This window comes from Odocoileus virginianus, chromosome 15 (genome assembly GCF_023699985.2).
Source record: "Odocoileus virginianus isolate 20LAN1187 ecotype Illinois chromosome 15, Ovbor_1.2, whole genome shotgun sequence".
NCBI classification, from domain to species: Eukaryota; Metazoa; Chordata; class Mammalia; order Artiodactyla; family Cervidae; genus Odocoileus; species Odocoileus virginianus.
Genome location: NC_069688.1, coordinates 17,162,003 through 17,188,797, shown reverse-complemented (window position 1 = coordinate 17,188,797; position 26,795 = coordinate 17,162,003). Strand labels below are relative to the sequence as shown.

General features: G+C 49.6%; 1 protein-coding gene across 3 annotated transcripts in view; it reads left to right on the top strand.

Moving 5' to 3' along the window:
- PRKDC (protein kinase, DNA-activated, catalytic subunit) overlaps positions 1-26,795 on the top strand; it is a 129,982-nt gene that overhangs the window by 69,418 nt on the left and 33,769 nt on the right. For all 3 annotated transcript variants that reach the window (XM_070477071.1, XM_070477070.1, XM_070477072.1), the window contains 22 exons: positions 863-935; positions 1,904-2,052; positions 2,904-3,041; positions 3,237-3,356; positions 5,314-5,457; positions 6,885-7,036; positions 7,813-7,944; positions 9,053-9,164; positions 11,079-11,203; positions 11,383-11,532; positions 12,496-12,669; positions 13,140-13,238; positions 14,209-14,416; positions 15,556-15,745; positions 16,546-16,758; positions 18,316-18,428; positions 19,957-20,088; positions 21,122-21,301; positions 22,888-23,093; positions 24,411-24,549; positions 25,312-25,500; positions 26,477-26,701. In XM_070477071.1, the coding sequence (XP_070333172.1) occupies positions 863-935; positions 1,904-2,052; positions 2,904-3,041; positions 3,237-3,356; positions 5,314-5,457; positions 6,885-7,036; positions 7,813-7,944; positions 9,053-9,164; positions 11,079-11,203; positions 11,383-11,532; positions 12,496-12,669; positions 13,140-13,238; positions 14,209-14,416; positions 15,556-15,745; positions 16,546-16,758; positions 18,316-18,428; positions 19,957-20,088; positions 21,122-21,301; positions 22,888-23,093; positions 24,411-24,549; positions 25,312-25,500; positions 26,477-26,701 (3,363 nt within the window). The remainder of the gene's footprint in view (positions 1-862; positions 936-1,903; positions 2,053-2,903; positions 3,042-3,236; positions 3,357-5,313; positions 5,458-6,884; positions 7,037-7,812; positions 7,945-9,052; positions 9,165-11,078; positions 11,204-11,382; positions 11,533-12,495; positions 12,670-13,139; positions 13,239-14,208; positions 14,417-15,555; positions 15,746-16,545; positions 16,759-18,315; positions 18,429-19,956; positions 20,089-21,121; positions 21,302-22,887; positions 23,094-24,410; positions 24,550-25,311; positions 25,501-26,476; positions 26,702-26,795) is intronic.

The following is a 26,795-nucleotide window of genomic DNA, read 5'->3' as shown; positions in this document are numbered from 1 at the left end:
GAGCTGTAAACACAGGTGGTTGCTTATAGTTCGAGCTCAGGTATAATCTCAGGCAGCTGTGAAAGGTTGGCCCTGACTCACGTTTTCCCTTAACTTGTAAAGGACAGAAAATGCCAGTAAAAGGAGCTGTTAGCACACATCCCCCGAGTGGTCTTCTGAGTAAGCTCCTATGGTCAGTGAGTTGGGGTTCACCCCATGCAAGGTTGGGCCCTGGTGGGGACTCAGCCAGTCCTGGGCACCAGAAGCAGGAATAGGTAGGGTGATGGGGAGGACGCTCAGTCTCTGCCAAGCTCAGTGGACGCTGGGGGTGCTGCAGCCTTTCACAGCCCAGGGCGGTGGACGGGCAGAGCAGGTGCCAGGGGAGACTGGCACTCTGTCCTGCACGACCGATCTCCGCCCCATCCTAGTGTGGCTCGGTGGCTCACAAGCTCAGGTGAGTGGTTGCTCCCTGCCCTGTGCCCTTTTGGAATAAAGCTAGGACTGTTTTCTAGGCCTGTGTTCAAAGAACTAAGACATCACATAGTCACACCAGTCTTTGGGGCGCTCAGACCCTGTGTGTTACCTGTGAGTGTCTGGGAGTTCTGTGGAGCTCTGTGGTCTGTCATAGCTGTGCAGTCGAGGGCCTGAGGCTCCTGGCCAGGCCTGAGGCTGGAGGAGCACCACCCGCTGAGTCCCAGAGCTGGAGGAGCACCACCCGCTGAGTCCCAGAGCTGGAGGAGCACGGGCTCTCGGGGTCTGTCTCTGTGGGTGTTTTAGTTTTGCTTAAAATGAGTAACAGTGGTTTTTGTCAGATTGCTGCAAAAATAGAAACTATGTGACCCCGAGTCTAAAAAGTTTTAAATTGTCTGTTTTTGCCTAATAGGTTCCTATGGAAAGAAAGAAAAAGTACATTGAAATTAGGAGAGAAGCCAGGGAGGCGGCAAATGAAGATGCAGGTAGGACATTTCCAAAATGATGAGGAAGATTCCAGTATATAGATAGTATTTTAAATACCCCAGCCTTGAATTAGATTTGGAAATTTTTTATTTTCAAGTGGTAAATAGAATTGTACTTTTAAAGAAATGCAGTTAGTTAAAGCAGCACGGAAGCATCTCAGCGTAGCCAGAGGAGTTCATATCTGGTTCAGTTTCTTAACACATGCAAGATTGGTGTGCTGTTTGCTTTTGGATTCTGCTTGTGTGTTACTCAGACTCGTCTCCCTGGGTTTGCTGCAATGTCCCAGAAGGGGGGTCTTGGCCCTCAAGGTCAGCATGGCCCGCGAGGCTTTGTGTAATGCCCCTCTCTGAAGAGAGCTCTCCTAGCCTCTGTATTTACTTACTTGCCTGCATCTAGTCTTACTTGTGACGCCCAGGCTTAATTGCTCCATGGCATGTGGAATCTTAGTTCCCTAACCAGGAATTGAACCCGTGTCCCCTGCCTTGGAACACAAATTCTTAACCACTGGACCCCCAGGGAAGTCCGTGGCCTCCCTATGTAGAATCAACCCTCTGTCCTTGTACGTGTTCCTGGTTTTAATTTCTGGCTTAATTTTTCTTCATGGCTTTTTCTTCCCCACCGATTCAAAGATAAAATGTGGACCCGTTTTCTAAATTCCTTACATACGTTGGATTAGTTATTTATCAGTAATACCTCTAGCCACATTTATGTTAGGCTTTATGGGCAGAATGTGCATCATCAAAATTTTAAATGCAAGAAGTTCTGTTAGCATCACGTCCAAAAACTGGATCTAGTGTGATTTAATGTCTTTGTTTTTGCTGATGAGTAACTGCTCAGGGATCACCTGGATGGTGGGTGAGGAGTACAGATTTAATGAAAGTATCCTAAATGCAGGAGTCACTTGATCTTCGAGACATACGTGTCTTACTGACTTGAGTGACGGTGGCTCATCCTCTTTTTCCTTCAGGTGGCCCCCAATACATGTCTTCACTATCGTATCTGGCAGACAGCAGCCTGAGTGAGGAAATGAGTCAGTTTGATTTTTCAACTGGAGTCCAGAGCTATTCGTATGGGTCCCAAGACCCTCAGGCCAGCGCTGGTCATTTCCGGAGACGGGTGATTAAAGAGTGTTGTTGGTGTTGGGAAGGAAAGGGCATCCCAGGATAGTGGGGCCCCAGCCCCTAGTCCAGGCACAGTGTCTTAACGCCACCAGCCCAGGGTGGGGGCAGTGCGGGGATGGGTCACATTCCCGGCTCCTCCCGGGGTCACAGTTGATGTCAGAACCGCGTGTCTGTCATCAGCATTCCTGGCCCAAGCAGAATCTCCTCCTTGGAGGCTGGGCCTCCAGGGAAGGAGTGTCTGGTGATGGGGGCAGGCTGTGACCTTTACTTGTCCAGTATGTCTTCTTGGAGTTTCCTGTGCTGCTTTTTCCTGGAAGTGATCTGTGCTGGGACACGACCAGATCAGTTGCTCCGCCCCGTGTGTATGACACCTCAGTTCAACATCCCATGTGTAAATGATTATCCCTACTCTTTTTTTCTTAAAAAGGATCAGGAATTTTTTAAATTCTATTTTTGATTAAAATTTTGAGGCATATTAAGTTCACAGAAGTCCTCAGTACTTTTCGAAGTACTGACAGCACAATAGGAAAACACATACCCTGTGATTATCCTTCAGTTGCTCTACTTTTTACAGAAAGTAGCAGCTGAGAATCATGGAGACTGTTGCTCTCAAGACTTGGAGTGTTCTGGGGCCACCAGGACACGTCTGAAGAGATGTGTGTGTAGAGAGCAGCGGGTCTTCAGTGATGCCCTGACTTTGGTGTGACCCCAGAAGAGAGCTGGGCAGGCGGGGGCGGGGGGACACTTCCTGAGAACATGAGGAAGATGAGAGGTCCCGACTGTGTGCACTCTGTGATGGAGCAGACAGTCGGGTGCTCAACCCCCTCACGGCCTCTCTCTCCCCAGGAGCGTCAGGACCCTGAGGGCCCAGGCGACGTGCTGGACCTGGATGTGGACGAGCTCAGCCAGCATGAGTGCATGGCCCCCCTGGTGGCCCTGGTCCAGCACATGCAAAGACTTGAGGCCGCGCTGCCCACAGAGGAGGTCTCTCTGCTTTTTCTGGTCTCACTCACCACGGCTGACCGTGACTGACCATGTCCTGTTGAGCGAACGTTTGACATTGAAGACTAAACTGAATCCCATCTCTTACACTCGTGATGTCTAGTCACTCGTGTCCTGCTTTGTCATTGTGTCATAATGCCACTTTCTCACTAAGTAATATTGAGTGTGTTGTTTCAGGGTTCAGTGCCAAGAAATCTTCCTCCTTGGATGAAATTTCTTCATGACAAACTGGGAAATCCATCAGTGTCATTAAATATCCGTCTTTTCTTAGCCAAGCTGGTTGTTAATACAGAAGAAGTAAGTTATTTATTTCTTTAAAAAAACTCTTTTCAATTATATGCATCTCCTTAGAGAAGGAAATGGCAGCCTACTCCAGTATTCCTGCCTGGGAAATCCCATGGACAGAGGAGCCTGGTGGGCTATAGTCCATGGGGCCTCAAAGAGTCATACATGACTTAGTGACTAAGCACAAAAGCACATGTGAATCTACTTTTAAAAAACCCACCATAAAGGAAGACGTTAAGGGTCAAAGCATGGCTTTATTCTCTGAATAAATTTGCCGGACTGTATTATTTATTTAGCATCATTTTTCTTCATTTTCTTGTAAAACGCGTAAATTAACTTTTGCTGAGTTAGGAGTGGCCTTTGTTATGAAGTATGTGTGTCGGTAGGTTTCTTACAGCTGCCAGCCTTCTTGGTTTAGAGTAACAGAGAACATGGTGAAGAGATTCCTGGTAACTGTGTGAAGAGTAGCTGACGTGCTTGCATCATGGCTCTGTTTATCTGTCGGTCATGCGTGGCCCCGTCAGGAGGGGCACTCGGACAGGTTTATGAGCGATCCTAGGCTGACCTGGGAGGGGCAGGGGGTTCACATGCAGCTCAGGAGGAGCAAGTGCCAGGAGTGGGCCTCCCAGGCAGCAGCTGGCGAGGCCTTAAGCCCGTCGAGTGGTGACGGGCCCTTCCTCAGAGTCATACTTGACTTCTAGCTCCTGTGGCTCAGGCAGCAGAAATGACCCTTTTGGTTCAGGAGCTGGAAGCCCGAGGCCGGGGTGTCAGCCGGTTGGCCCCGATGATGCGTGACCAGCTGCCGTGTGCTTTGGCCATTTCTTGGCCTGTGGATGGTCTTCTCTCGGCACCTGTCTCACATGTAAAAATTTCCCTTTTAATCCTTTTATCAAATGAAGACATTGTCACTGGTTAAGTCCCCTGCTAATGACTCTTAACCTAATAATCTTCCAAGACCCTGTTTCTGAATCAGGTCACATTACAGGTCCTGCGAGCTGGACCTCGGTGTCCTCTTGGGGCTCACAGTTCAGCCACAGTACTTGGGGTCATGTGACGTCCAGCTCATGTTCCTATAGTGCTGGCCTGATGGCTGGAGGAGAGGAGCCGGCGTCTAGTTTTTAGTTCGGCACGGGGGCTACTGAGCTGTGCGCACACATGCGGCGTGAGGGGCCTGCAGTATTGCACACGCCCTGAGCTCAGGAACCTTCGGGGCCCATTGTCTTAATGGACCAAAAGCATGGAACTTGTATTTACAATTCTTTTTAAAGTTTGAACTTTTATCCTTTTTTATAGTTTAATAATACAATAAAGAAGTTTATATTTAAAATGTATAAACAAACCAGTAGACATACTTGGAGACTGTAAACATTATTTACCTCTGGGGTACTTGATCAAAAAGATTTGAGATCACACAGATTTAACTGTGAGCCTAGATTTGAAATCCCTGAGAAAACATTTGGAGAAAGAAGAGGGTGGCAGAGGGGAAGGAGGCCGAGAGTCTTGGGTTACACTCGGTCTGAGTTTCTAAAGTAAATTCAGTGGAATTTAGTGTGTGGAGATGCTCTGGATTTCAGAGACCTTGGGTGTGTGAAGAAAATTTGCAACCTGCACCTTGCTTTTATGTCCTCCTTTTCCACTTTCCTTGCTTCTGTATCCAGTAAGAGTAGGGTCCTACGGCTGTATACTGTGCAGAGGGTGGGATTGGTGCAGAATGTTGTTACTACTCCAAGCATAGTTGGAGCAGACCTACGCAAAGAGCAGATCAGTTGGAATCCGTCTCCTTTGAACTGTGGTTTCAGGGCCCACAAGGAAGACTTCAGCAGAGAACCTTAATTGAATCAAGCAGCATAGTTGTTGGCATTCACGTCTGTTTTGAATTTAGGTCGAGTCGTAATACAGAAGGATGTTCCTGAACTCCCATCTTAGTTACTCAGCAGTTCTGATGTCTGACCTTTGAACTCTCGCCTAGGTCTTCCGGCCTCATGCGAGGCACTGGCTGGGCCCCTTGCTGCAGCTGGTGGTCTCTGACAACAACGGCGGGGACGGGATCCACTACCTAGTGGTTGAGATCGTGGCCACGGTCCTTTCATGGACAGGAATAGCCACCCCTGTGGTAAGAGCAGCTGCACCTCTGGTGCCGTCTCCCCGCGCGGCACCCGGGACCCAGCCCCCGTGTGTCCTCAGCGTCTCTGGCCCCGATCCTGCACGTCTGTGCTGTGCTGCTGCTGCAGAAGGCCTCGTTCTGCTCCTTCACTTCTGTCTTCTTTGCTTTGCTTTTGATAATTCCTCTGGCTTTGCTTTTATTTTTAAGATGTTGGATGTTTGTCCTGTTTTCTTACTGCTTTAGCTTGCTAGGAGCATGGACACTAATAATTGGTTTATTAAAAGTACATGTGAAATATCCAGCCAGGTTTCTCTGTCTATAGGTTTCTCTAGGCAAGAATACTAGCAAAAATACGTTTCTTTCTCCAGGGGATCTTCCTGACCCAGGGATCAAACCCAGGTCTCAGCATTGCAGGCAGATTCTTTACTGTCTGAGCTACCAGGGAAGAATATTTTATTAGAAATACATGTAAAATAGATGTTGGCAGACCCTGAACTTGAGGCCGAGGTCATGGTCTCCAGCATCCGTCTTGTCAGCCTCCCTGCTCATGGTGGCCTGGTGTGACTTGGTGACCTCTGGTGTGATGATGACCCTCAGTGCCTGTGCTGTCCTGATGCAGGCTGTGGCGTCCCCCAGCTCTCTGGTTCCACATGCTGGAGCTCTCTATTTGCTTATTGATGTCGGCCCCAGTGGTGTGCAGAGTTCTCCTGGAAGGATGGCCTGGCATGTGCTTACTGAACAGAATATGCGCCCATGGAGCTGTCACACGTGTTTGTGTTGGAATGTGGCTATCCCATTTCACAGCAAGCCGAGTTTAACTGAGGAACCTCTGCAAGAGGTTGACTCCCGTGTCAGACATTCAGCTGGGCTAGGAGAGCTGCAACAGCCAGGTTGAAAGTCACAGTGAACTTTCACCACTCGTTGCAATAGTCTGAGCAAGAGGCTGAAAGCAGAGGGAGGGTGTCCTCCGCCCCGTTCTGTGTACCTCATGGAGCAGCATCCTGGCAGTGGGTCAGGTGACCAGCACAGATCTGGGATCACCTCGCCATTGATGGAGTCCTAGTGGGAAGGCCCCAGCAGTTGCTGGGATCCTGGGGTTGGGAGAAGGTGGGGGCAAGGCCGGGTGCCCAGTCAGAGCAGGGAAGGTGTCTTCAGGGACCCCATAGGGAGGTCTCAGCAGAGGCTTCGAGAGGCTGAAGAACACTGTACAGACCTGCAGGAGCGCAGCCACCCTCGTGTCAGGGCTGCCTTGGGGGTTCTGGGGAAGGCCCTCCAGGGGAGGCCTTTGTGTTGTAGTCACATGTCGTCTGAAGCACGGGAGCCAGACTCCTCATTACAGTGCCAGCTTTCTTTTATAAACAGACTTCTGGGTTAAGAGATACTTTCCCAGATGGAAATGCTACATATTTACATGAAATTTCTCTGCATTTTTTCAGGGGGTCCCTAAAGATGAAGTGTTAGCGAATCGATTGCTTCATTTCCTAATGAAACATGTTTTTCATCAAAAAAGAGCTGTGTTTCGACATAACCTTGAAATCATAAAAACCCTTGTTGAGTGCTGGAAGGATTGTCTGTCCATCCCTTACAGGTATGGGTTTACTGGGGTTTGCAGTATCCTTTAACTTGTCACACATTGTGCAGGGTTAATTACCATGAGACTTACTGACTTCAGGACTTCCCTGGTGGCTCAGATGGTAAAGAATCTGCCTGCAATGCGTGAGACCTGGGTTCAGTCCCTCGGTCAGGAAGCTTCCCTAGAGAAGGGAATGGTTACCCACTCTAGTCTTCTTGCCTGGAGAATCCCATGGACAGAGGAGCCTGATGGGCTACAGTTCATGGGGTTGCAAAGAGTCAGGCACGACTGAGCAACTAACACACTAATGGACTTGAAGTGCTGGAAGGAAGGATGGTTCCTGGAGTGGAATCTACTGGTAGGGTGTGATGTCACTCATGATCCACCCTTCACAATCTGCCTGCAATGTGTGAGACCTGGGTTCAATCCCTGGGTCGGGAAGATCCCCTGAAGAAGGGAATGGCAACCCAGTCCAGTACTCTTGCCTAGAAAATTCCATGGACGAAGGAGCCTGGTAGGCTAGTCCATCGGGTCGCAAAGAGTCGGACATGACTGAGCAACTTCACTTTTCTTCCTTTTCTCACCATCAGCCGAGGGAGAATTAGGGCAAATAACTAGACTGTGGGAGATGCAGGGCTCCCCCCTCCCAGAGGCAGAGTAACCAGTTGTGAACAAAGTAATGGGAAGGAAGGAATTTCTTGCCCCGACAGTCAGCTGTGGGAGATCTTACCTCTGTCTTCCTGCTCCGTACGTGCGACAACTTACACTGTTTCTTCACACTCACATTTCAGGTTAATATTTGACAAGTTTTCCAGTAAAGATCCTAATTCTAAAGACAATTCTGTAGGAATTCAGTTGTTGGGCATTGTAATGGCCAACAGCTTGCCCCCTTATGACCCAAAGTGTGGCGTGGAAAGTGTCCGGTAAGTGTCATGTTTTTCGCTTTGTTTCTTTTTTGGGTAAAGCATACCTGATTCTGATTGGAGACTGGAATATGGTTTAATTTTGATAAATTTAAGGACTAGGACCCATATTAGTATTTCCACCTGAATTAAGTAGTTGGGTTTAGAAATCATTTGGGAGAAGAAATATGTTAGTGGAGTGAATGAGAAAAGTGAGTTTTTAAAAACCGTGTGGTTTTTTCCATGCAATTTTGGTAGACAGGGTGTTAGCTATTTCTATTATTTTCTAAGCTGCCCTTTTCAGCATCAGCTCCTGAAAGCAGCCTGAGGTCCGGAGACCGTTCACCACAGGGTGTGGCCACGAGGGGGCGGGCCTCCTGGCTCCTCATCACCTGGGGCGGGGAAGGGTCCACGTGGCGGGACCTTAGCAGGACAGCCCGAAACTTCACAGAGAGGGGCTGGATCCCTGCAGAGCCGGTCACTCGGTCAAGTTCACTGTCTCTCTGGAAGTGTTCACTGTCCAGTTTGTCCTCCTGGATCAGCCTCCGGGGCTCCAGGGGCTTTGGCCGCCTGGTGTCATGGACGGTCGTGCAGCTCAGCACAGCATCAGCAGGAAGTGGCTAACTTTCGGACAAGTGGCTTTGCTGATACCCGGTCCTGCTGTCATGAGGCCAGGTTGCACCGTCCCCCACCCCCACCCCACCCCTGTGTCACTGTGTGTCCGCCTCCTGTCACATAGACAGCTTTAGAGGGGTCAGAAGTCAGGCTACTGCTGATTTCATTGCTGCCAGTGTCTGTATCTGGAGCTGTGCGGGTGGGCAGGGCATGCCCAGGTGTCATTTGTCTGGGTGGGCAGGGAGGACAGTTGTGATACATTTCTGTCCGACAGCGGCTTCCCTGGTGGCTCAGCTGGTAAAGAATCCGCCTGCAATGCAGATGACCTGGGTTCGATCCCTGGGTTGGGAAGATCCCCTGGAGAAAGGAAAGGCTACCCACTCCGCTGTTCTGGCCTAGAGAATTCTATGGACTGTATAGTCCATGGGGTCGCATACGACTGAGTGACTTTCACTTTCTGTCAGACAGCAGGATGGGTTGCCCTGTGCTTACTGGCTCTCTGTGTTTCTTGCAGGTACTTTGAAGCTCTGGTCAGTAACATGTCCTTTGTCAGATACAAAGAGGTGTACGCAGCATCCGCGGAGGTCTTGGGGCTTGTTCTCCGGTATCTCAGCGGGAGAGAGAAGGTGAGTGTGTGCACATGGCATGAACGCCTCTTCTTCACTGTTGACTCAGCCTCGGTACTGTGTCCTCTGTACCAGAAGCCAGAGTGGGCAGTTTTTTTAAAGAGATAATTTTTTTTTTAATGCCTGGAAACTTGGCAAGCCTTAAGGTTGTTAACCTGCTTCTTATTGTAAAGTCAGGACGTAAGCATTGGAGCAGCTTTCATTCCTCTGACCTTGGCATCAGGGGCCACTTTGGAGAAACTGCCCTGGTGAAGCCTTGCTGTGGTTTGGGGGAGGGTAAACGGGAGAGGTGCCCCCCTTCCAGTTTCTGGCATAGTGCAGCTGAAGAGCGGGGGTGGCCTCTGACTTGGGCACCTGGTCTGTGCCCTGCACCTCTAAGCACACAGTCCCCTCCCCGACTCGTTTCTGGAAGTCACAGGTTATAACTCTCTGCTACTTGGCTGACCCCCATGAGTTAATGCAGGGGGCTCCCTGCTAGCGTCTGCAGAGCCTGTCACCCACGGTGACCGGACGCGGGGTGCAGACTGTCTAGCACGCCACACTGGACCAGTCTTCGGCCCTCTGTCATGCTCCGAGACACTCTCCCTCCCTCGCTGGGGTGTCACCCCACCGGACTTTCCTACAACTCGGAGTGTGGGCCCCTAGCTGGTTACCCAGCCTCATGGCTTGAGAACTCCTCAGGCTCCTGATACCCAAATTTGTGTCTCCAGTCCCCTCCCCTTCTGCAACGAGACAGGTCGAGGAGAGGCTGGGGAAGCCAGGGGATCCTGAGGGCAGAACGGTCCCTCCGTAGCATGTTGGAGCCCGGCCTATTTCACCAATTAGGCATTTATTTGTATTTAGAGGAAAAATTAAACTGAAAGGAAATAGGAACCCCCTCCCTGAGAAAATCAAACTTATAATTTATTTTAGGGATTGCCAGCTATTTTTATAAAATAAAAACATGTTTCAAATTCAGGATAACATTGTGATGACATGATTCTAATGCCCCTAAATGGTGGGTTTCAATTCATATAATATGCTTAGTTATCACTACTGGTGGAGCACATAATAGCAGATCGAAAGGTTAATCTCTCATGACTTAAGTCTCAACTTAATACAAATGGTACACCCTTTGGTTTGACATAGCTCTTTTCTGAGTGTAGAATGGTTGATTTAGTGTAAGATGGGGGAGCAGCGTGGGACACAGAAGTGGGAGTCACTTGTGTTCTGACCACTGACCAGCTCGGTTCCAGACCACGGGCTCCAGTCCCAAGTGCCTGTTGTGCTCCTCATTTCTCCCGTGGGGTCAGGGCCCCCTGTTCTGTGTGTGGGTGCTCCCTGGGGGTGCAGTTCTCGGGGAGCAGTCAGGAAAGGCCGGGCCTGGAAGGCGGGCATAGGGAGACAGGCAGGCTGCCTGCAGATGGAGCTCCCTGACATCCTGGTTTGTGAGAGTCTTTGACCAGAGACATGCACACCGACATAATAAAATATGTCTTTTTTTTTCTTAAGATCTTTTTGATGTGGACCATTTTTAAAGTCTGTTAAATTTGTTACAATATTGCTTCTGTGGCTTGGGAGTTCTTAGCTCCTGGACCAGAGATTAAACCTGCACCCCCTGCATTGGAAGGCATCCCGACCCCTGGATTTCGTGTGTCCTAAACAGCATTCAGTCCCTGGTCTTTGTTCAGCTGCTCAGATGACTCGCTGGCAGAGTCTTGGCGTCAGAAGGAAGTATAATCTTGATGGTTCTTTCACCTGATATGTGGCCGAGGCCTGGGTCACCTGCACCCACGGCTGCTGAGCCTCTGGTGGTGCCCAGTGGTCAGAGCCTCCAGGGCCTCCTTGAGATGGTGCTGTGGGTGGTCACCTCACTCTTCTCAGTTCCTCCGAGTTCCCACTTGTGTGTATTTGAAAGGAAACTTGGTCTTCCAGATGCTGGAGGAGTCTGTGTATGAACTGGTGGCGAAGCAACTGAGGCAGCATCAGAACACGATGGAGGACAAGTTCATCGTGTGCCTGAGCAGAGCCACGAAGAACTTCGCTCCTCTGGCCGACAGGTGGGGGGCCGTGTCCACCTGCCTGCTGGGGTGGGTCGTGGGCGGGGATGGGTGGTTGTGTCCGTCTGCCTGCCCCTGCCTGTGGAGAAGGTCGTGGGGCGTTGTCACCACCTGCCTGCCGAGGACGGTCCTGGTGGGGGTCAGTGCCCCTCCGCTCACCGGCCCTGCCCGCTGCCCAGGTTCATGAACAGCGTGCTCTTCCTGCTGCCGAGGTTCCATGGCGTGATGAAGACGCTGTGTCTGGAGGTGGTGCTGTGTCGTGCGGAGGAGACCCCTGACCTGTACCTGCAGCTGAAGAGCAAGGATTTTGTTCAGGTCATGAGACACAGGTGAGTGGCCGCCACCTGTGCCCTTGGATGCAGCTGTTTGTTCAGCTGTCCCCTCAACTCAAGGGGACTTGTGAGTTATTGTGACAGGAGTGTTTGTTCACTTTGACACCAGACACTTGAGAGACTCCGTCTTGGGATGTCCAGAGCTGTTTTCAGGTTCAAAATGTGTGGTTTTGAGTTCTGTACCTCTTTTGTCAGCTAAGAGGCTTCCATTATTTGTTAAATTTATTTGCAAAATGGTAACATGCTGTTAAGGTAAATGTTAACAGAGTGCTGCTGATGGCATCCCATGTTTTCCTCCCTCAGTGCTGTTTTCCTCTCAACTCTGTGCACACTTTTACATGGTGATAAACTGTCTTTGTGTTGATTTCCTCCAGTCAGCCTAGCTGAGTGTCTACTGTATGTGGAGCATTCAGCTGGCGCTTAAGAAGGAAGTGGGGGTGCCCCACATTGGGCCCCGACTGCACTTAACCCCTGGTGCCTGACCAGCCCTGGAAACCATTTTTTAAAGTCATGAAATCCTTTCTAGGTAGCTTATTTTGTTTGACTTTGTCAGGTTTTTAAAAAATGAACTTTTTATTTTGAAGTGATTTAATTTTTACAGAAAAGTTGGAAGTACACAGAATTCTCACACACCTTTCACCTAGCTTCCCCATCTCACATCATCACGGTGTTTGTCTAAACCAAGAAGTTAACATTAGTGCACTTCTGTCTATTTGAAGTCACCAGTTTCCTCATCCTCTTCCTAGGATCCAGGCGGGACATTACATTGTTAATTTCCTTTTCATAATCTAGCCCACGATCATTATTTTCAAGAGTTTAATTTTAATGTAAATGTAGTGTTAGCTATAATAATAAAATTTGAAATACAGAACAGCACAGAGAAGAAAATGTCACCTGTCATATCTAAAGGCATGGTAATAACAGTTAAGTCTGTGTTTTTGAAAATTCCTCTTTTTATAGAGATGATGAGAGACAGAAAGTGTGTTTGGACATAATTTCCAAGATGATGGCACGGCTGAGACCTGCAGAGCTCCGGGAGCTCCTGAGCGCCGTGGTGGAGTTCCTGTCTCACCCGGCAGTGCTGTGCCGCGAGCGGATGTACGCCATCCTCATGTGGGTCCATGACAACTACAGGTGAGCTCCTCCCTGACGCACGTGTCCCGTCTCTTAGGGAGCATCTGGGTGCCTCCAGCAGTCTGGAACGACTGTAATAAATGATAAGACATTTAAATTGTGTGGTTAATAACTGAAATAAGTTTGGTATGTTGAAATATATCTTCGTCCTCATTCATTTTGTGAACCTGTGGGAAGTATTCAGAGCGTGGTATTATTGGTTGAGCTGAAAGTGTATTTCATTTTCCTTGTTTTCCCTTACAGTCTGACAAGGTTAAGGAAAGAACTCCTGGGATATTTCCTCCTTGGGGACTGTGGTCCTGCTCCCCGGCTGGCCACCATGGCCCGGGACAGGGTGCAGGCCCTAAGGAGTGGGTGGAAGTTGGGGAAGAGGGCGGGTTTCATTACTTTCATCCTAGACACCATTGTTGGGTTGACGCAGAGCAGCAGAAGGAGCAGTAACAGTTTTGTTGTCTTGTGACTTCTCTCAGAGACCCAGAGAGTCAGGCAGATGAAGACTCGCGTGAAGTATTCAAGCTTGCCAAAGATGTGTTGATCCAAGGGCTGACCGACGAGAACCCAGGGCTTCAGTAAGTGCCCGTCCCGGAGCAGCGGGGTGGGCGGGTATGCACATTCAGGACTCTTTCTGGGCCAGTGTGGGGTCTCTCTGAGGTGTCAAAGGGCCTTTGCTGTATTAGCCTTTTCTCTGCCTCTTGCTGGCATAAGAAAATGTGTTTTAAATCACATTAGAACCCAAAAGTCCTGGCATGTTACTTTAATATATAAGTCTTGAAAAATTGGTGTGAGTAACACTCTCTTGACTGTGCTGTGAGTTACAGCATCTCAGGATGAGAAACCTGTAATGAAAAGTGGTTTTGTCATTCCCCATTTAGCTCCAAGTGAGTTCCCACTCTGCACATTAGTGTCAGAGGGCGTGCTGGAGGCCTTGGAAACCAGAGGATGCTGTAGTGTCATCACAGATGCCCACGAGCTCGCCACGAGCTCATTATGTTACAGCAGACATGGAAGAAACCCTGACGATTCTGTGTGTCAGCTAACTTTCAGTGTACTGCAATTTTTAATTCATTGAGCTTTTAAAAATTGTATTTGGATTTCTCAAACATTCACAAATTATAAAGCCTGATCTGGTTTTTAACTTGTTTAATAGTTTGATTATTTTATGTTCACATTATGTTTTGAATATTTTGTGGCACTAATGTTTAGAGTGAATTGTCTTAGCAAGGCAATGAAGGACTATATATATAATTTCTCTTGGTGTTTTCTCAGTTTCAGAGTATGTAATGTAAAATTCCCATCTTTGCAAACTTCTGGGTAATAGAAATGAGAATAGAATGACCCAGCTTCTCACCTCCTGTTAAAGTATGCCAACATTCTGGAATATTTCCCCTTCAGCATGTACCTCATCTTTAGGCAGCTTACTTGTGAATGGAGGTCTGCATGTGGATGGAGTCCCAGGGCTGATCTCTGGTGGAAGAAGAGGATCTTCCCTGTGTGGCACATGTAGAGACCTCCTTCTCTTCCTTCTTCTCTGTCTTCCAGATTAACTGTTCGGAACTTCTGGAGCCATGAAACTAGGTTGCCTTCAAATACCTTGGACCGATTGCTGGCCCTAAATTCCTTATATTCTCCTAAGATAGAAATGCACTTCTTGAGTTTAGCGACAGATTTCCTGCTTGAAATGACCAGCCTGAGCCCCGACTTCCGGACTCCCCTGTTTGAGCACCCTCTGTCAGAGTGTGAGTTTCAGGTGAGCTCTGGCCTGGTGAGCTGACTTTCCCGCCAGCTGTTGGTCAGCAGATTTTGTCCACTGGTGTTAAATCCCTGCTTTTTTCTTTAATTAAGGTGTAATTAGGATTGTATTTGTTTTCAGTGCAAAAGGTAGTGATTCTATATTTGTATGTATTACAGAATTATGACCGCAATAAATCTAGTTAACATCCATCACTGCCCATAGTTAGAGGTTTTTAATCTTGTGATGAGAACTTTCAAGATATACTCTCTTAGAAACTTCACATGTATAAATGGTGTTACTGACTGTAGTCACCATGTGTACATCGCCCCCCAGATCTTACTTTACAACTGTAAGTTTGTGCCCTTTGACCCCCTTCACCCATCTCTACCACCCCTCACCCCTCGCCTCTGGCAACCACCAGTCTGTTCTCTGTTTCTATGAGCTTTTTTGGTTTTGTTTTGTTATGTTTTTTTGTTTTAGATTTTACATATGAATAAGATCATGCAGTATTTGTGTTTCTCTCTGACTTATTTCATGTAGCATAATACCTTCAGGGTCCGTCCGTGTTGTTGCAGGTGGCAGGATTTCATTCTTTTTCAAAGATGAGTAGTAGTCCATCACTGTGTGTGTGTGTGTGTGTGCGCACACGTGCACACGCTCACCGCACGTCTTCTTTCTCCTTTCATCTGCTGATAGAGGCTTAGGTTTTCTCCATATCCTGGCTGTTGTAAACAGTGCTATTGTGAACACTGGGTGCTTGTGTCTTTTCCCATTAGTGTTTTTGTCCTCTTCTGATAAATACCCAGCTGTGGTTGCTGGATCCTACGGTGGTTCTATTTATAATTTCCTGAGGAACCTGCACTCTGCTGTCCACAGTGGCTGCAGCAGGTTTCGTGCCCACCCACAGTGCACAGGTGCCCTTCCCCTCCTCGGCTGCAGGTGACACCTCACTGCAGTTTGATTGGTATTTTCCTGACGACTTGTGTGCTGGCTTCCTGATTTTACTTGGAATCCACACACATTCTTCCCGAGACACCCACCTGCACTATACATGGAGTATAGTAATGTTTGTGGAAGGGACCGTGAAGTTTTAAATAAAGCATTTGCATGTTCTGAGAAGGGCCGTGACCTCACCTGACCCTCTCTCCTGGCAGGAGTATACCATTGACCCCGACTGGCGCTTCCGGAGTACTGTCCTCACACCAATGTTTGTTGAGACTCAGGCCTCCCAGAGCACGCTCCAGGCCCGGACCCAGGATGGGTCCATCTCGGCTCGCAGGGCGATGGCTGGGCAGGTCCGGGCCACCCAGCAGCAGCTCGACTTCACGCCCACGCAGAGTGCAGGTACTGCCTCCGCTGTATGCCTGTACTGCATGCATGCCGGGGGGCCGTGAAGGCCTCAGTGGTAGGAGAGAGGAGGGGCTGAGTCCCTGGGTTGTAGATTCAGGGGTGGAGTGGCCACAAGGGACCCTGGGGACAGAGGTGGGGACTGTTGTACAACCAGCGAACATGCTGGGCTCTTCAGAGTGCGTGACGTTGTCCATTGGACTTTCCGTGTTTTTACCACAATTAAAAAAAAGGGAGGAAAGCATTATTTCTGACTGGAGAAAACAAGAAAGGTTTCAGTACATATAAGTATTGGTTTGATTTTTGTCCAGAAAAATCTGTCCAGTGCATCCCATTTAAAACCACTTGGAGCTGACCCAGGTTCACTTACTGTGTTTGTAGTTCATTAAACTGCTCTTCCTCAAATGGTTCAGCCGTTTCCTTTGACCAGCAGACTATCAGTTGTAGAGTAAAATCCCCAAGTCGTTTTTATGGAAATACTTCAGTATTCTTTCCTTTGTGCAATTTTTTCACACTGTTCTGGAAATAGGACTAACTTGTCCAATTACTGTGGGGCTTTTAGACTCTGACGTTATCGATCACAGACCTTGGTGCCGCGTAGACGCAGTGTCATCCTGATGAGCATGTGGTGGCCTCCCTCGTGCCCACAAGGACAGGTGGTCCGGCCGCCGGGCCTTCCTGGGGACGTGGTGGCCCACCCTGGTGACTGCGGGCAGCCCTGCTCTCGAGCGGCGGGTCCTGGCCGAGGCGCTGGCCGAGCGGCACTGCTGTGACCCGCGCGTCGTGTGTGTTTGCAGGGGGAAGAGTGCTCTCCCACTGGCTGACGGCGGGCAGCACAGACCCTCTGGGCGATAGCCTGGCCCCCACCACCGAGGCCTCATCTGCGTCCCTACTGTTTGCCCACAAGAGGCCCGAGAGGCCCCGGGGGACACCCCTGAAGCCCGTGGGGCCTGAATTTGGGAAGAAGAGGCTGGGCCTCCTTGAGGATGAGGTGGACGACGGAGCACAAGGTAAAAGATCACTGAGCTGTGTTGAAATGCCTGCCTCTGCAAACTCATGACTGTTCCTGAGTCTGGGTGGCCTGCATGGAGCCCAGCACCGCGTGGGAGCCTGGTTTGGGGTCCAGAAAGCAGTTGCCTGAACTGGGCTCGGGCCCTCACTCAGGGCTCCCAGGTGTCTAGGGGCCATGGTACGCGCAGGATGGGGAAGCTGAGTCAGAGAGAGTTCAGGTCCGGGGGCTGGGGAGGGTCAGGCAGACCTGAGGGCTGGAGTGAGGATGCAGACATTCAGCTCACCGGGGGTGGGGGGTGCGCTCTGGGAGGAGCCCCGGCCAGATGCCCCCCAGACTCGCGAGAAGCCCCGGCAGCCCAATCCCCCGGGGCCGCTTCCCCAGCCAGCCTCATCCGCTCAGCCAGGCCCTCAGTGTTGCTTCCACAGCTCCAGTTGGTGTTACTGTGGCCCCCTTTCCTTGGGGTCTTGGTCACTTTCTCTCTTGCCCGCCTCCTTCCCCCACACTGTCACCAACGTCCTGAACAGGTCTTGCTGCTGCTTGGGTCACGTGGGGCTTCTCTCCTTTCTTGTGCAGTCACTGTTCATAGGTGTTAATGACCTCAGTTTCTTTTTTTGTTGAAGTAGAGTTGTGTTGATTTCTCCTGTATGGCATAGTGATTCACCTGCATGTATGTATATACATACATGTTCTTTCTCATTAGGAAACGGGTTCCCTTTTCCCCTGTGGGTGATTTTGCCGATAATTTCCAAACATCAGTTTTCTCTTGTAGGAATTCCATCTTGACTGTCAGACCTGAGGGATTTTCCCTTCTTACCACCTCTGCTCGGCTCTGGGCCCAGCGTTACCTTCTGACTGTGCTTGTGCATGATGACGTCCAGTCTCTAGTTCCCATGAGCTTTTGTGCTCTCAGAAAGTCCCTTCTGTGCCCTGTTATAGGACCTACTCTGCTCCTGTGATAAAGGGTCATTTAAAAATTTTTTTCCTAGATGGTGTGCTTTCAACATTTTCTCCCCCCCGTTGCTTTGGTTCCTATTTTTCTTATTTGAAGCTTTGCTCAAACGTCTGCTGATTTTTGGCTTTTGCTGTGTCCAGGTAGGCGATAACCAGGGTTGGGAGTGGTAGTTGCACTCTGGGTGTGCTGACTGGCCTCACCAGATGTGGAGACCCCCGTTTTGTGCTGGGTGGTCCCCCTCCAAGGCGAGGTCTCGCCCCTCCCGCCTGCATGTACAGGCCTGGTGCTGGGGCAGCCCTGGGTTCCTCAGTGGTCCCGGCTGCGGGGGCTCTGCTCCAGCCGTGTGACCCCGCACCCCCGGCCTCAGTCTCGCATTCCTGAACCCCCTCTTTCCCAGAGACGTCTGAGCCCTGCCTGCTTTCTCCGTGCAGCCTCAGTTCTCCAGCTTCCAAAACTGTGCTTCACAGGCTTAGGTTGTTCTGGAAATAGAGCTGCGGGGAGTAGGGGATGGAGACGAGCAGATACCTCACTTCATGTCAGCAATTCTGGGGAGGAGGGGACGGATGTCAGCCGCCCATAACCAACCTGCTGTCTGTTCTTCAGGTCCAGATAATCGTGCAGAAATACTGAGATTACGCAGGCGATTTCTAAAGGACCAAGAAAAGCTGAGTTTGATTTATGCCAGGAAAGGTGTTGTTGAGCAAAAGCGAGAAAAGGTTTGTACCCATTTCTGGAATTTGGTCAGAAATAGCTGTTTTTGTCACAGGATGTGTGCCCAAGAGATGTCTTCCTGGCTGGCCTAGGCCGGATTGCAGAGGTTGCCCATGCGACCCCACCTCCAGGTGTCCGCTGAGACCCACTGCTCTGCAGTGGGGTGGGGGCGCTGTCCTGTCTGGACAGATGGGCTTTCTACACAAGGTGGAGACCAGACCCCCTCGCCCCCCGGTGCCCTGGGGTCTGTCTCCCAGGTGCAGTCCCCGCAGCCTCGAGGCCACAGCCCTAACACCATGACTCAGGACGAACAAACTGGGGGGCTGTGCTCCTGGAGGCTGGTGGGGGGCAGGATGAGGAGCGTGGCCAGTCCTGAGCTGCCCAATGCAGACACACATGTGGCATAAATGGATGGTTGAATGTTTCTCCCAATGTGGAAGTAATAGCAGAAGTTGTTCAGCCCTAAAGTTAGTGTGAGATATAGATCAGTGATGTTGACAGGCTGTTCTAGGACTGGCCTGTGAGTGAGAGCCCTGTCTCCATTGTGACTTAGTTTAAATCCTCAGCGGCTTCACTTCCAAGTCTGGGTGTGAAACAGTCAGAAGATTGCTATGTCTTCTATGGAAAGACTGGACTTTCCTGTATCTCTGTAACCACAGCACTGCAGGCCAAGGGCCGGTCCCAACCAGCCTAGAGGTCTTTGCTCCAGCCTCCTCATTAAGCCTGAGTCCTGCCTGGGCTTTTTGAGGGGACAGGGCAAGAGTGGGATAGAGGCACTGGGCTGATCCCCGAGGGTCTCAGGAAATGGATGGGTTGTGGCCTGGGGCCGGGGGTGGTCTTGCTGGGTGTTGTCATTGCTCTCAGCAGAGGCGTTTGAGGGTCCCCTCTGCTCTTGGAGCTGCAGAGCAGTGTGCAGCAGACGGAGAAGCGGGGCAGCCTCAGGGGTTAGCTGGGACGTATGCATGTGAGGGAGTGCTCTGCGGGGGGGAACCGGGCCACGCAGGGGGAGCAGGGCCTTGCCAGAGGAACAGGTCCCCGAGTGGGGAATGGGGCCCTGCAGGAGAAATGGGGCCTGAAGGAGGAAATGGCTGAAGAAGGGACCAGGCCCCACAGGGGGAACGGGGCCTTGTCAGGGGAACAGGTACCCGCCGGGGGAACGGGGCCCGAAGCGGGAAGGGCTGCAGAGAGCAGGGCCAGCAAGGGCCAATGGACCCTGTAGCCAAGGTTTGTCTCGAGAGTGACAAAGAAATACAATCCTCTCATTTGTGGGTTGAAAAAGTTTTAAATCAAGTTCTCTGATTTCAGAGAAACTCAGATTTCTTTGGAATAGATCTTTAAATAATCTTCCCATTGCACATCTGACACTGGTTTTGGGCTTACCGTCTGCCACATTGATCAAGTGTAGTGACTCAAGCATCTTGGATAGAATTGACCTTGATTCACTTTTGTTAGTGGTAGGCAAGGACGGTTTCATCACCCAAGCTCTACTGGTTAGAGAGAGTTGTAACCTTCCTGTATTGCTGATGATTGTAGGAGATCAAGAGTGAGTTGAAAATGAAGCACGAGGCCCAGGTCGTCTTGTACAGAAGTTATCGCCGTGGAGACCTTCCTGACATCCAGATTCCACACAGCAGCCTGATCACCCCGCTGCAGGCTGTGGCCCAGGTCAGTGCGGGCCGTCACACGCTCTGGGGCCGTTGCCTCGTGCAGGAAGCAGGGGTGACCTGTCCCCAACATGGGCCTCAGTGCTGAGCCTCATCCCAAGTCCTGGCTCCCGGGGACCCCGCTGTGGGGTCCCATCTAGCACTTTGCCTTGGGTCCAGTGTCTCTGTGTGCCAGTCACACCGCACTTTTTCTCACCAGTGATGTTGGTGGGAATGAGATAGTATGTAAGTAGCTGCACTGCTTAAATCATTGATTACACAAAACCCTCTTGTGGGAGTGATCAGGGAGGTCAGTGGCATCAGCATCCTCCTCCGAAATTCCCAGGAGCCGAGGACTGAAATGCTCCTCTGTGTCGTTAGGGTCACCACGTGCTTCGGGAGTGAGTGAGGTTCTGTAGCTGAGTGCCCTGAGATAAGTGGGATATTTATCCCTTGAAAGTCTGGTTAAGATTCCTTTGACTTTAGTGAAGTAATTTAAAAAGTCTTTTATATACTGTCATATACTGAAATTACATACTGAAACTTGTTGCCTCATATTTTTACAATACTTAAGTTTACAGTACTAATATTGATCATAAGTGATAAGTGAAAGTCGCTCAGTTGTGTCTGACTACTTGGGACCCCCTGGACTATACATAGTCCATGGAATTCTCTAGGCCAGAACACTGGAGTGCGTAGCCATTTCCTTCTCTAGGGAATCTTCCCAACCCAGGGATTGAACCCAGGTCTCCCGCATTGCAGGTGGTTTCTTTACCAGCTGAACCATTGGGAAAGCCCAATATTGATCATAATAATAGGTTATGTCTGTGTTTACATTACTGCTTTATAAGCTTTTTATTTATCTAGCTATTTACAAAGTGACAGGAATTTGCAAAATAGCATACAGCCCCATGTCCCTTCCCAGCTTTCCTCGGTGGGCACAGCCCTCCAGTGACGTTGCCCAGCATGGTGACGGCGGCAGCACTTGATGTTTCAGGCCAGGCTCTGACGCGTGGGTGAGTCACACATCTGTCCTGCTCGGGAATGTCTTACAGAGAGACCCACTCGTCGCGAGGCAGCTCTTCAGCAGCCTGTGCTCGGGGATCCTGAGGGAGTCAGGCGAGCGCAGGACCGCGGCCGAGGGGCGGGGCGCCACCCAGAGGCTCCTGCAAGACTTCACGCGCTTTCTGGACACCAGCTTCTCCTCCTTCCCGCCCTTCGTGTCCTGCATCCAGGTGAGGCTGCGGCACGCCCATGTCTCAGTGGCTCTGCTGGTTTCCTGGTCGCAGTATCGGTTTAACACAGCAGCTGGACTCTGGTGGGGCCACCTCCTCCCAGGGCTCGGTGCAGCTTATTTATTCTTTTTGGCTGTGCTGGGTCTTCCTTGCTGTGTGGGTTCTTCTCTAGTTGTGTTGGCAGGGGATTTGGGGGGCACAGGGGGCTCCTCTTTGTTGTGGTGCAGGGGCTTCCCATTGCCATGGCTTCTCTTGTGTAGCTCAGGCTCTAGGACACACGGGCTTCAGTAGTTGTGGGTCCCGGGCTCTAGAGCATAGGCTTGGTAGTTTGGCACACAGGCCTAGTTTCTCCACAGGATGTGGGATCTTTCCAGACCAGGGATTGAACCAGTGTCTTCTGCCTTAATAGGCAGATTCTTTACCACTAAGCCACCAGGGAAGTGTCAATTTATTTGTATTTTTTTAAATTTATATATGACAGAATAACCTGAGATTCAACTTAATACAAAGTTGCTCTGACTGTGTCAGTTTGTCCTTGTAGTTCACACCTGCATATCACGTGGCACCCAGCCCTTACGGGGACGTTAGGGAGTACATGCCTACCTGTGCGCTGGGTGGGGACCAGGCAATGGGGACACAGAACTACACTCATTGGGGGCAGGCGGAGAGCAGGCAGTGGTGGAAGGTCACGAGGGCATGGCACGTGGTGCAGGAGTGGGTGGGGTACAGGGCCTGGTGGGCAGATCAGCCGGCCACCCCTTTCTGGGGGGCGGGGGGATGGTGCTATGCACCATTGCAGACACAGGTGGGACACAGGTGTCAGAGAAGGTTTCCACGGCAATGCAGTTTGAACAGAGGACTAGTGTAGATGTACTTTTGTAACCACTAAGCATACTTATTAGGGGATTAAGAAATATTTTCTTTATACTCAAAACTTGGATAATTACAAAGCCCCTAATAGAAAATCGTCTGGATTCATGTCAGTATTTTTGTAATTAGTTAACATTCTTGGAGTAATTTAAAAATTATGTTCTTTAATGCTATTTATCAGTAGCTGTGGTTTACAAACTGACTGGGTAATAATTCCTTGATATGAAGTATTTATTATGCATACTTTGTTCTTTTCCATGCAGCATGAAACTGTTAATACAGTTTCTTTTTATGTATTCTATTTTTATTGGTTTATAATTTACATGTAGAATTCTTTCATTGATTTTTCTCCTGGCAATACCAAAGACAAGGCTTGAGAAATTATATTGCATCAACCAGTGTTTCAGAGTAAGTTTCTCTTCACGTTGTATTCTGCAGTGATTTTTTTCATATCTGAATTTCTAGTTTTGCAGTTTTGTCCACTGCTGTTTAGGGGAGTCACTGTAGGTAACGTCTCACCCTGCAGCTTGCCTTCGGGCCTGGAACTGGTGGAGCAACGTGGGGGTCATGCAGGTGCAGACTTGGACTGAGACTGTGTGAAGCGCTCTGTGTCTCTCTCCTGTGACTGCTCACGCCAGAACTGAGTGTTTGGTAAAACGAGTTACTCCTGCTTGGAGACCCTCTCACTGAAGGACTGCATGTCTGTGTCTTGCCAGGAGATCAGCTGCCAACACGCCGACCTGCTGAGCCTCGACCCGGCTCTGGTCAGTGGGGCCGGCCTGGCGGGCCTGCAGCAGCCTGGGGCCATCTGCCTGCTGGAGGAGGCACTGTTGAGACTGGCTCCCCAGGAGCCTCCCGCCAAGCGTGCGCGGGGGAAGCCCGGCCTGCCCCCCGACGTTGGCAGGTGGATGGAACTTGCCAAGTAAGCTCTGACCCTGACCCTGCTGTGGCCAAAGCGATGCGTCTAACACAGTCACTTTATTTGGGCGACACACATCCTGTCTGAGTCTTCTCTTACCTGAGGTTTATCATGAGAAACCCAGTGCCTAATTCTCAGGCACTGGGTTCTGAGGGCGCTGGATTAGGGTGAAATGGATTTGCACTTCTTTCCTGTAGCGCTGGTTTTCAGATATTCCAGGTTCTGGGAAAAGCATAAAAGAGTCTCACTGTCGTGAAGTTGCTCCTATCTCTGTACTGGCCTGAGGTGAGCAGTAGGCGCGGTGTTGCTGCCGAGGAGCATCACAGCCCAGGCCTGACCCAGTCCCCTGGGGGACGACGTCCTGGGGCTGCTGCTCTGCCCACAGGCTGTTTCTACCCCGTCATGTCCCCTGTGGGTATGGGCAGTCGTGACACCTTGTGTGGAGACTCGGAAGACAGTGAAAAGTCTCCAGGGAAGAGGGAATGGACTTTTAGACACCCGAGCCTGTCTTCAGGCTTCAGTGGGAGGCTTGGCTGACGGGCCAGCAGATTTGTGTTGACATCAGGGTCAAAACTCTAGCACGTGTTCAGGCTCTCAGCAACATCGAGACAGCCATAGAACGTGGAGTACATGGCATCTGTAGGACCAGGACTAGTTTACCTGCTTCTAGTTTACCTGCTTTACTAGTTTTCCTGGGTTCTGGACCACATTCCACATTTCAGGGCTAGGTAAGGATTCCAGAAAGGTCACCACAGATAAGAGCAGTGTTTCAGTGATAGAGTGACAGAACAGTCTCATTTAATGAATCAACTTGTGCATTGTAAACCTTTATTTTCAGATTTTACATTAAATGCACTTTAGAATGGGCTTCCCAAGGTGATGTTAGTGGTAAAGAACCTGCCTACCAATGCAGGAGACATAAGAGACTTGAGTTTGATTCCTATATCAGGAAGATCCCCTGGAAGGGAGGGCGTGACAACCCACTGCAGTCTTCTTGCCTGGAGAATCCCATGGACAGAGAAGCCTGGCAGGGCTACAGTCCATGGGGTCACAAGAAGTCAGACACAACTGAAATGATTGAGCACACATGCATGCACTTTATAATAATTTCTGCCTTCCGCATGGCTCAAGTAATAAAACTTAATGATAACTTCAAAATTTTTAAGATTTTATGTTTTAACAAAACAAGAATGACATCTTTTTTAGTTAATATAATTATGGCATCTTGATTTAATATCATTTCAAGAAAGACTTTTAAAATATTGGGGCATTCACTGATTTGTCCCGTTTTTTTTTTTTTTTTTTGGATCTGTTTCATAGACTCTACAGGTCGATTGGGGAGTATGACATCCTCCGTGGTATTTTCAGCAGTGAGATTGGAACAAAGCAGATCACGCAGGACGCGCTGTTAGCAGAAGCAAGAAGTGACTATTCTGAAGCTGCCAGACTGTACAACGAGGTAGAGTTGATCTCCAGCAAGTGTGTCAGTTGCTTTACCACTTTTGTTCCCTGGATGGAAACACTGTCAGCTTTAGAACTTAGACCTTCCAATATTCAGCTGTATTCCTTAACTTTTACACAGAGATTACTGCCAAAAATGGTTTCATAATAACTGAACATGAACTAGCTCTTACTCTTTTTAAGAAAATAATCAAAGTGTTTTTTACCAAGTTAGTATGAAATTATAAGATGTCATTTCCATATCTGGTATTATCATATAGTTTCTGTTTGAGTAGATTGTTTCCACTCTGGAATGAAAAGGTAGGTGAGAGCTGGTTTGGGGAAGGTGACTCTGAAGTCCAGTTTTGTACGTTTTGTGTTGGAGTTGTCCGTGGCCAAGTGTGGATTTGTGGCAGGTTCACACTTGCAGTTGAGGGCCTGTGGCCTGTGAGGGACGTCTGAATGGTGAAGCCCTCTGCAGTTTTCTATAAGTGTCCTGTTTCTAATTTTCATTCTAAGAACTTTTCAAGTAGTGAAGAATCTACAGTATTTACATCAAATTAAGGGGCATTTTCAGTTTTCAGCTTATTAATTGACTTTATAGGTAAGTTCCCCAAAGAAGTGGTTCTGTCCTAGCTATTATTTTTAATATTCATTTGACTGTTAAGTTCCCTCAAGTTAACTCTCTTTTCCCTTTTTTCTCCACTTGTCATAAATCTGACAGTGATTATTCTTAGTGTGAATGTTACATGTATCCAATTTGGTAAAATAATCTTTGCAGGCCCTCAACACACAAGAATGGTCAGACGGCGAGCCCACAGAAGCTGAGAAGGATTTCTGGGAACTTGCATCCCTTGACTGCTACAACCAGCTGTCCGAGTGGAAGTCACTGGAGTACTGCTCCACAGCTAGTGCTGGTGGCGAGGGCACCCCGGACCTGAGCAAGCTGTGGAGTGAGCCCTTCTATCAGGTGCGGGGCGATCTGTGAGGTCACCCAAGTAGATGTCCTTGATGGTCAAGTGCTCTCTCATTAATGAAGGTGTTTAAAACTTTTCAGAAACAGGAAAGTAGTTGTAAAGCATTAGAGTGTTTATATAACGTGACTCCCCCAAACTCCATAATATTGTTAAACCACTGTGCTTCCCCTCATAGCTCAGTTGATAAAGAATCTGCCTGCAATGCAGGAGACCTTGGTTAAATTCCTGGGTCAAGAAGATCCACTGGAGAAGGGATAGGCTACCCACTCCAGTATTCTTAGGCTTACTTTGTGGCTCAGCTAGTAAAGAATCCACCTGCAGTGCGGGAGACCTGGGTTGGGTCCCTGGGTTGGGAAGATCCCCTGGAGAAGGGAAAGGCTGCCCACTCCAGTATTCTGGCCTGGAGAATTCCATGGACTGTATAGTCCATGGGGTCTCAAAGAATCGGACATGACTGAGCGATTTTCACTCACTCACTCACTCACTGTGCTCTTAGCTAATGCTTTCAAAATAAGCAGATGCCTTTACAAAGGAATGTCAGCCTCCCTGGCGTGACCACAGGGAGAGCGTTTCCTGCTGTGTCTGCACCGCACAGAGGCCTCACTGGGCCGGCCTGGTGCTGGTCTGCACTGCTGCCCTCACTGGGCCTGCAGGTCCTCACTCTGCACCGCACAGAGGCCTCACTGGGCCGGCCTGGCGCTGGTCTGCACTGCTGCCCTCACTGGGCCTGCAGGTCCTCACTTGGTACTGAACGTCCAGTTCTCTTCCAGCTACAAGTAGTTCCCGTTTTCTATACAATGTGTTCCTTTATCTTTTGTGGTTATAAAATAAGCAATTGTAGATGAACTTGCTTAGAAGATTGTAGCCTTAGGTTTAAGCCATTAAACGCCATCATTTGGACCTGTGAAGTGACACCATGGATGCATGGCAACGCCGTCTCGGGATGTCACATCCATTCTCGCTCTGCAGGAGACCTGCCTGCCGTACATGGTGCGCAGTAAGCTGAAGCTGCTACTCCGCGGGGAGGGTGACCAGGCGCTGCTGACCTTTGTGGACGAGGCGCTGACCTCAGAGCTGAGGAAGGCCCTGCTCGAGCTCCGCTACAGCCAGGAGCTGAGTCTCCTTTATCTCCTGCAGGACGACATTGACAGGGCCAAGTATTATATTCAGAACTGCATCCAGATGTTCATGCAGGTAACATGGGCGTGCCCACCCAGGATGTGCTCTTCCTGTGAGCTTGGGTTGACATGGGCAGCTCGCTGGCCACTTCCCTCTGATTCCCTGCACA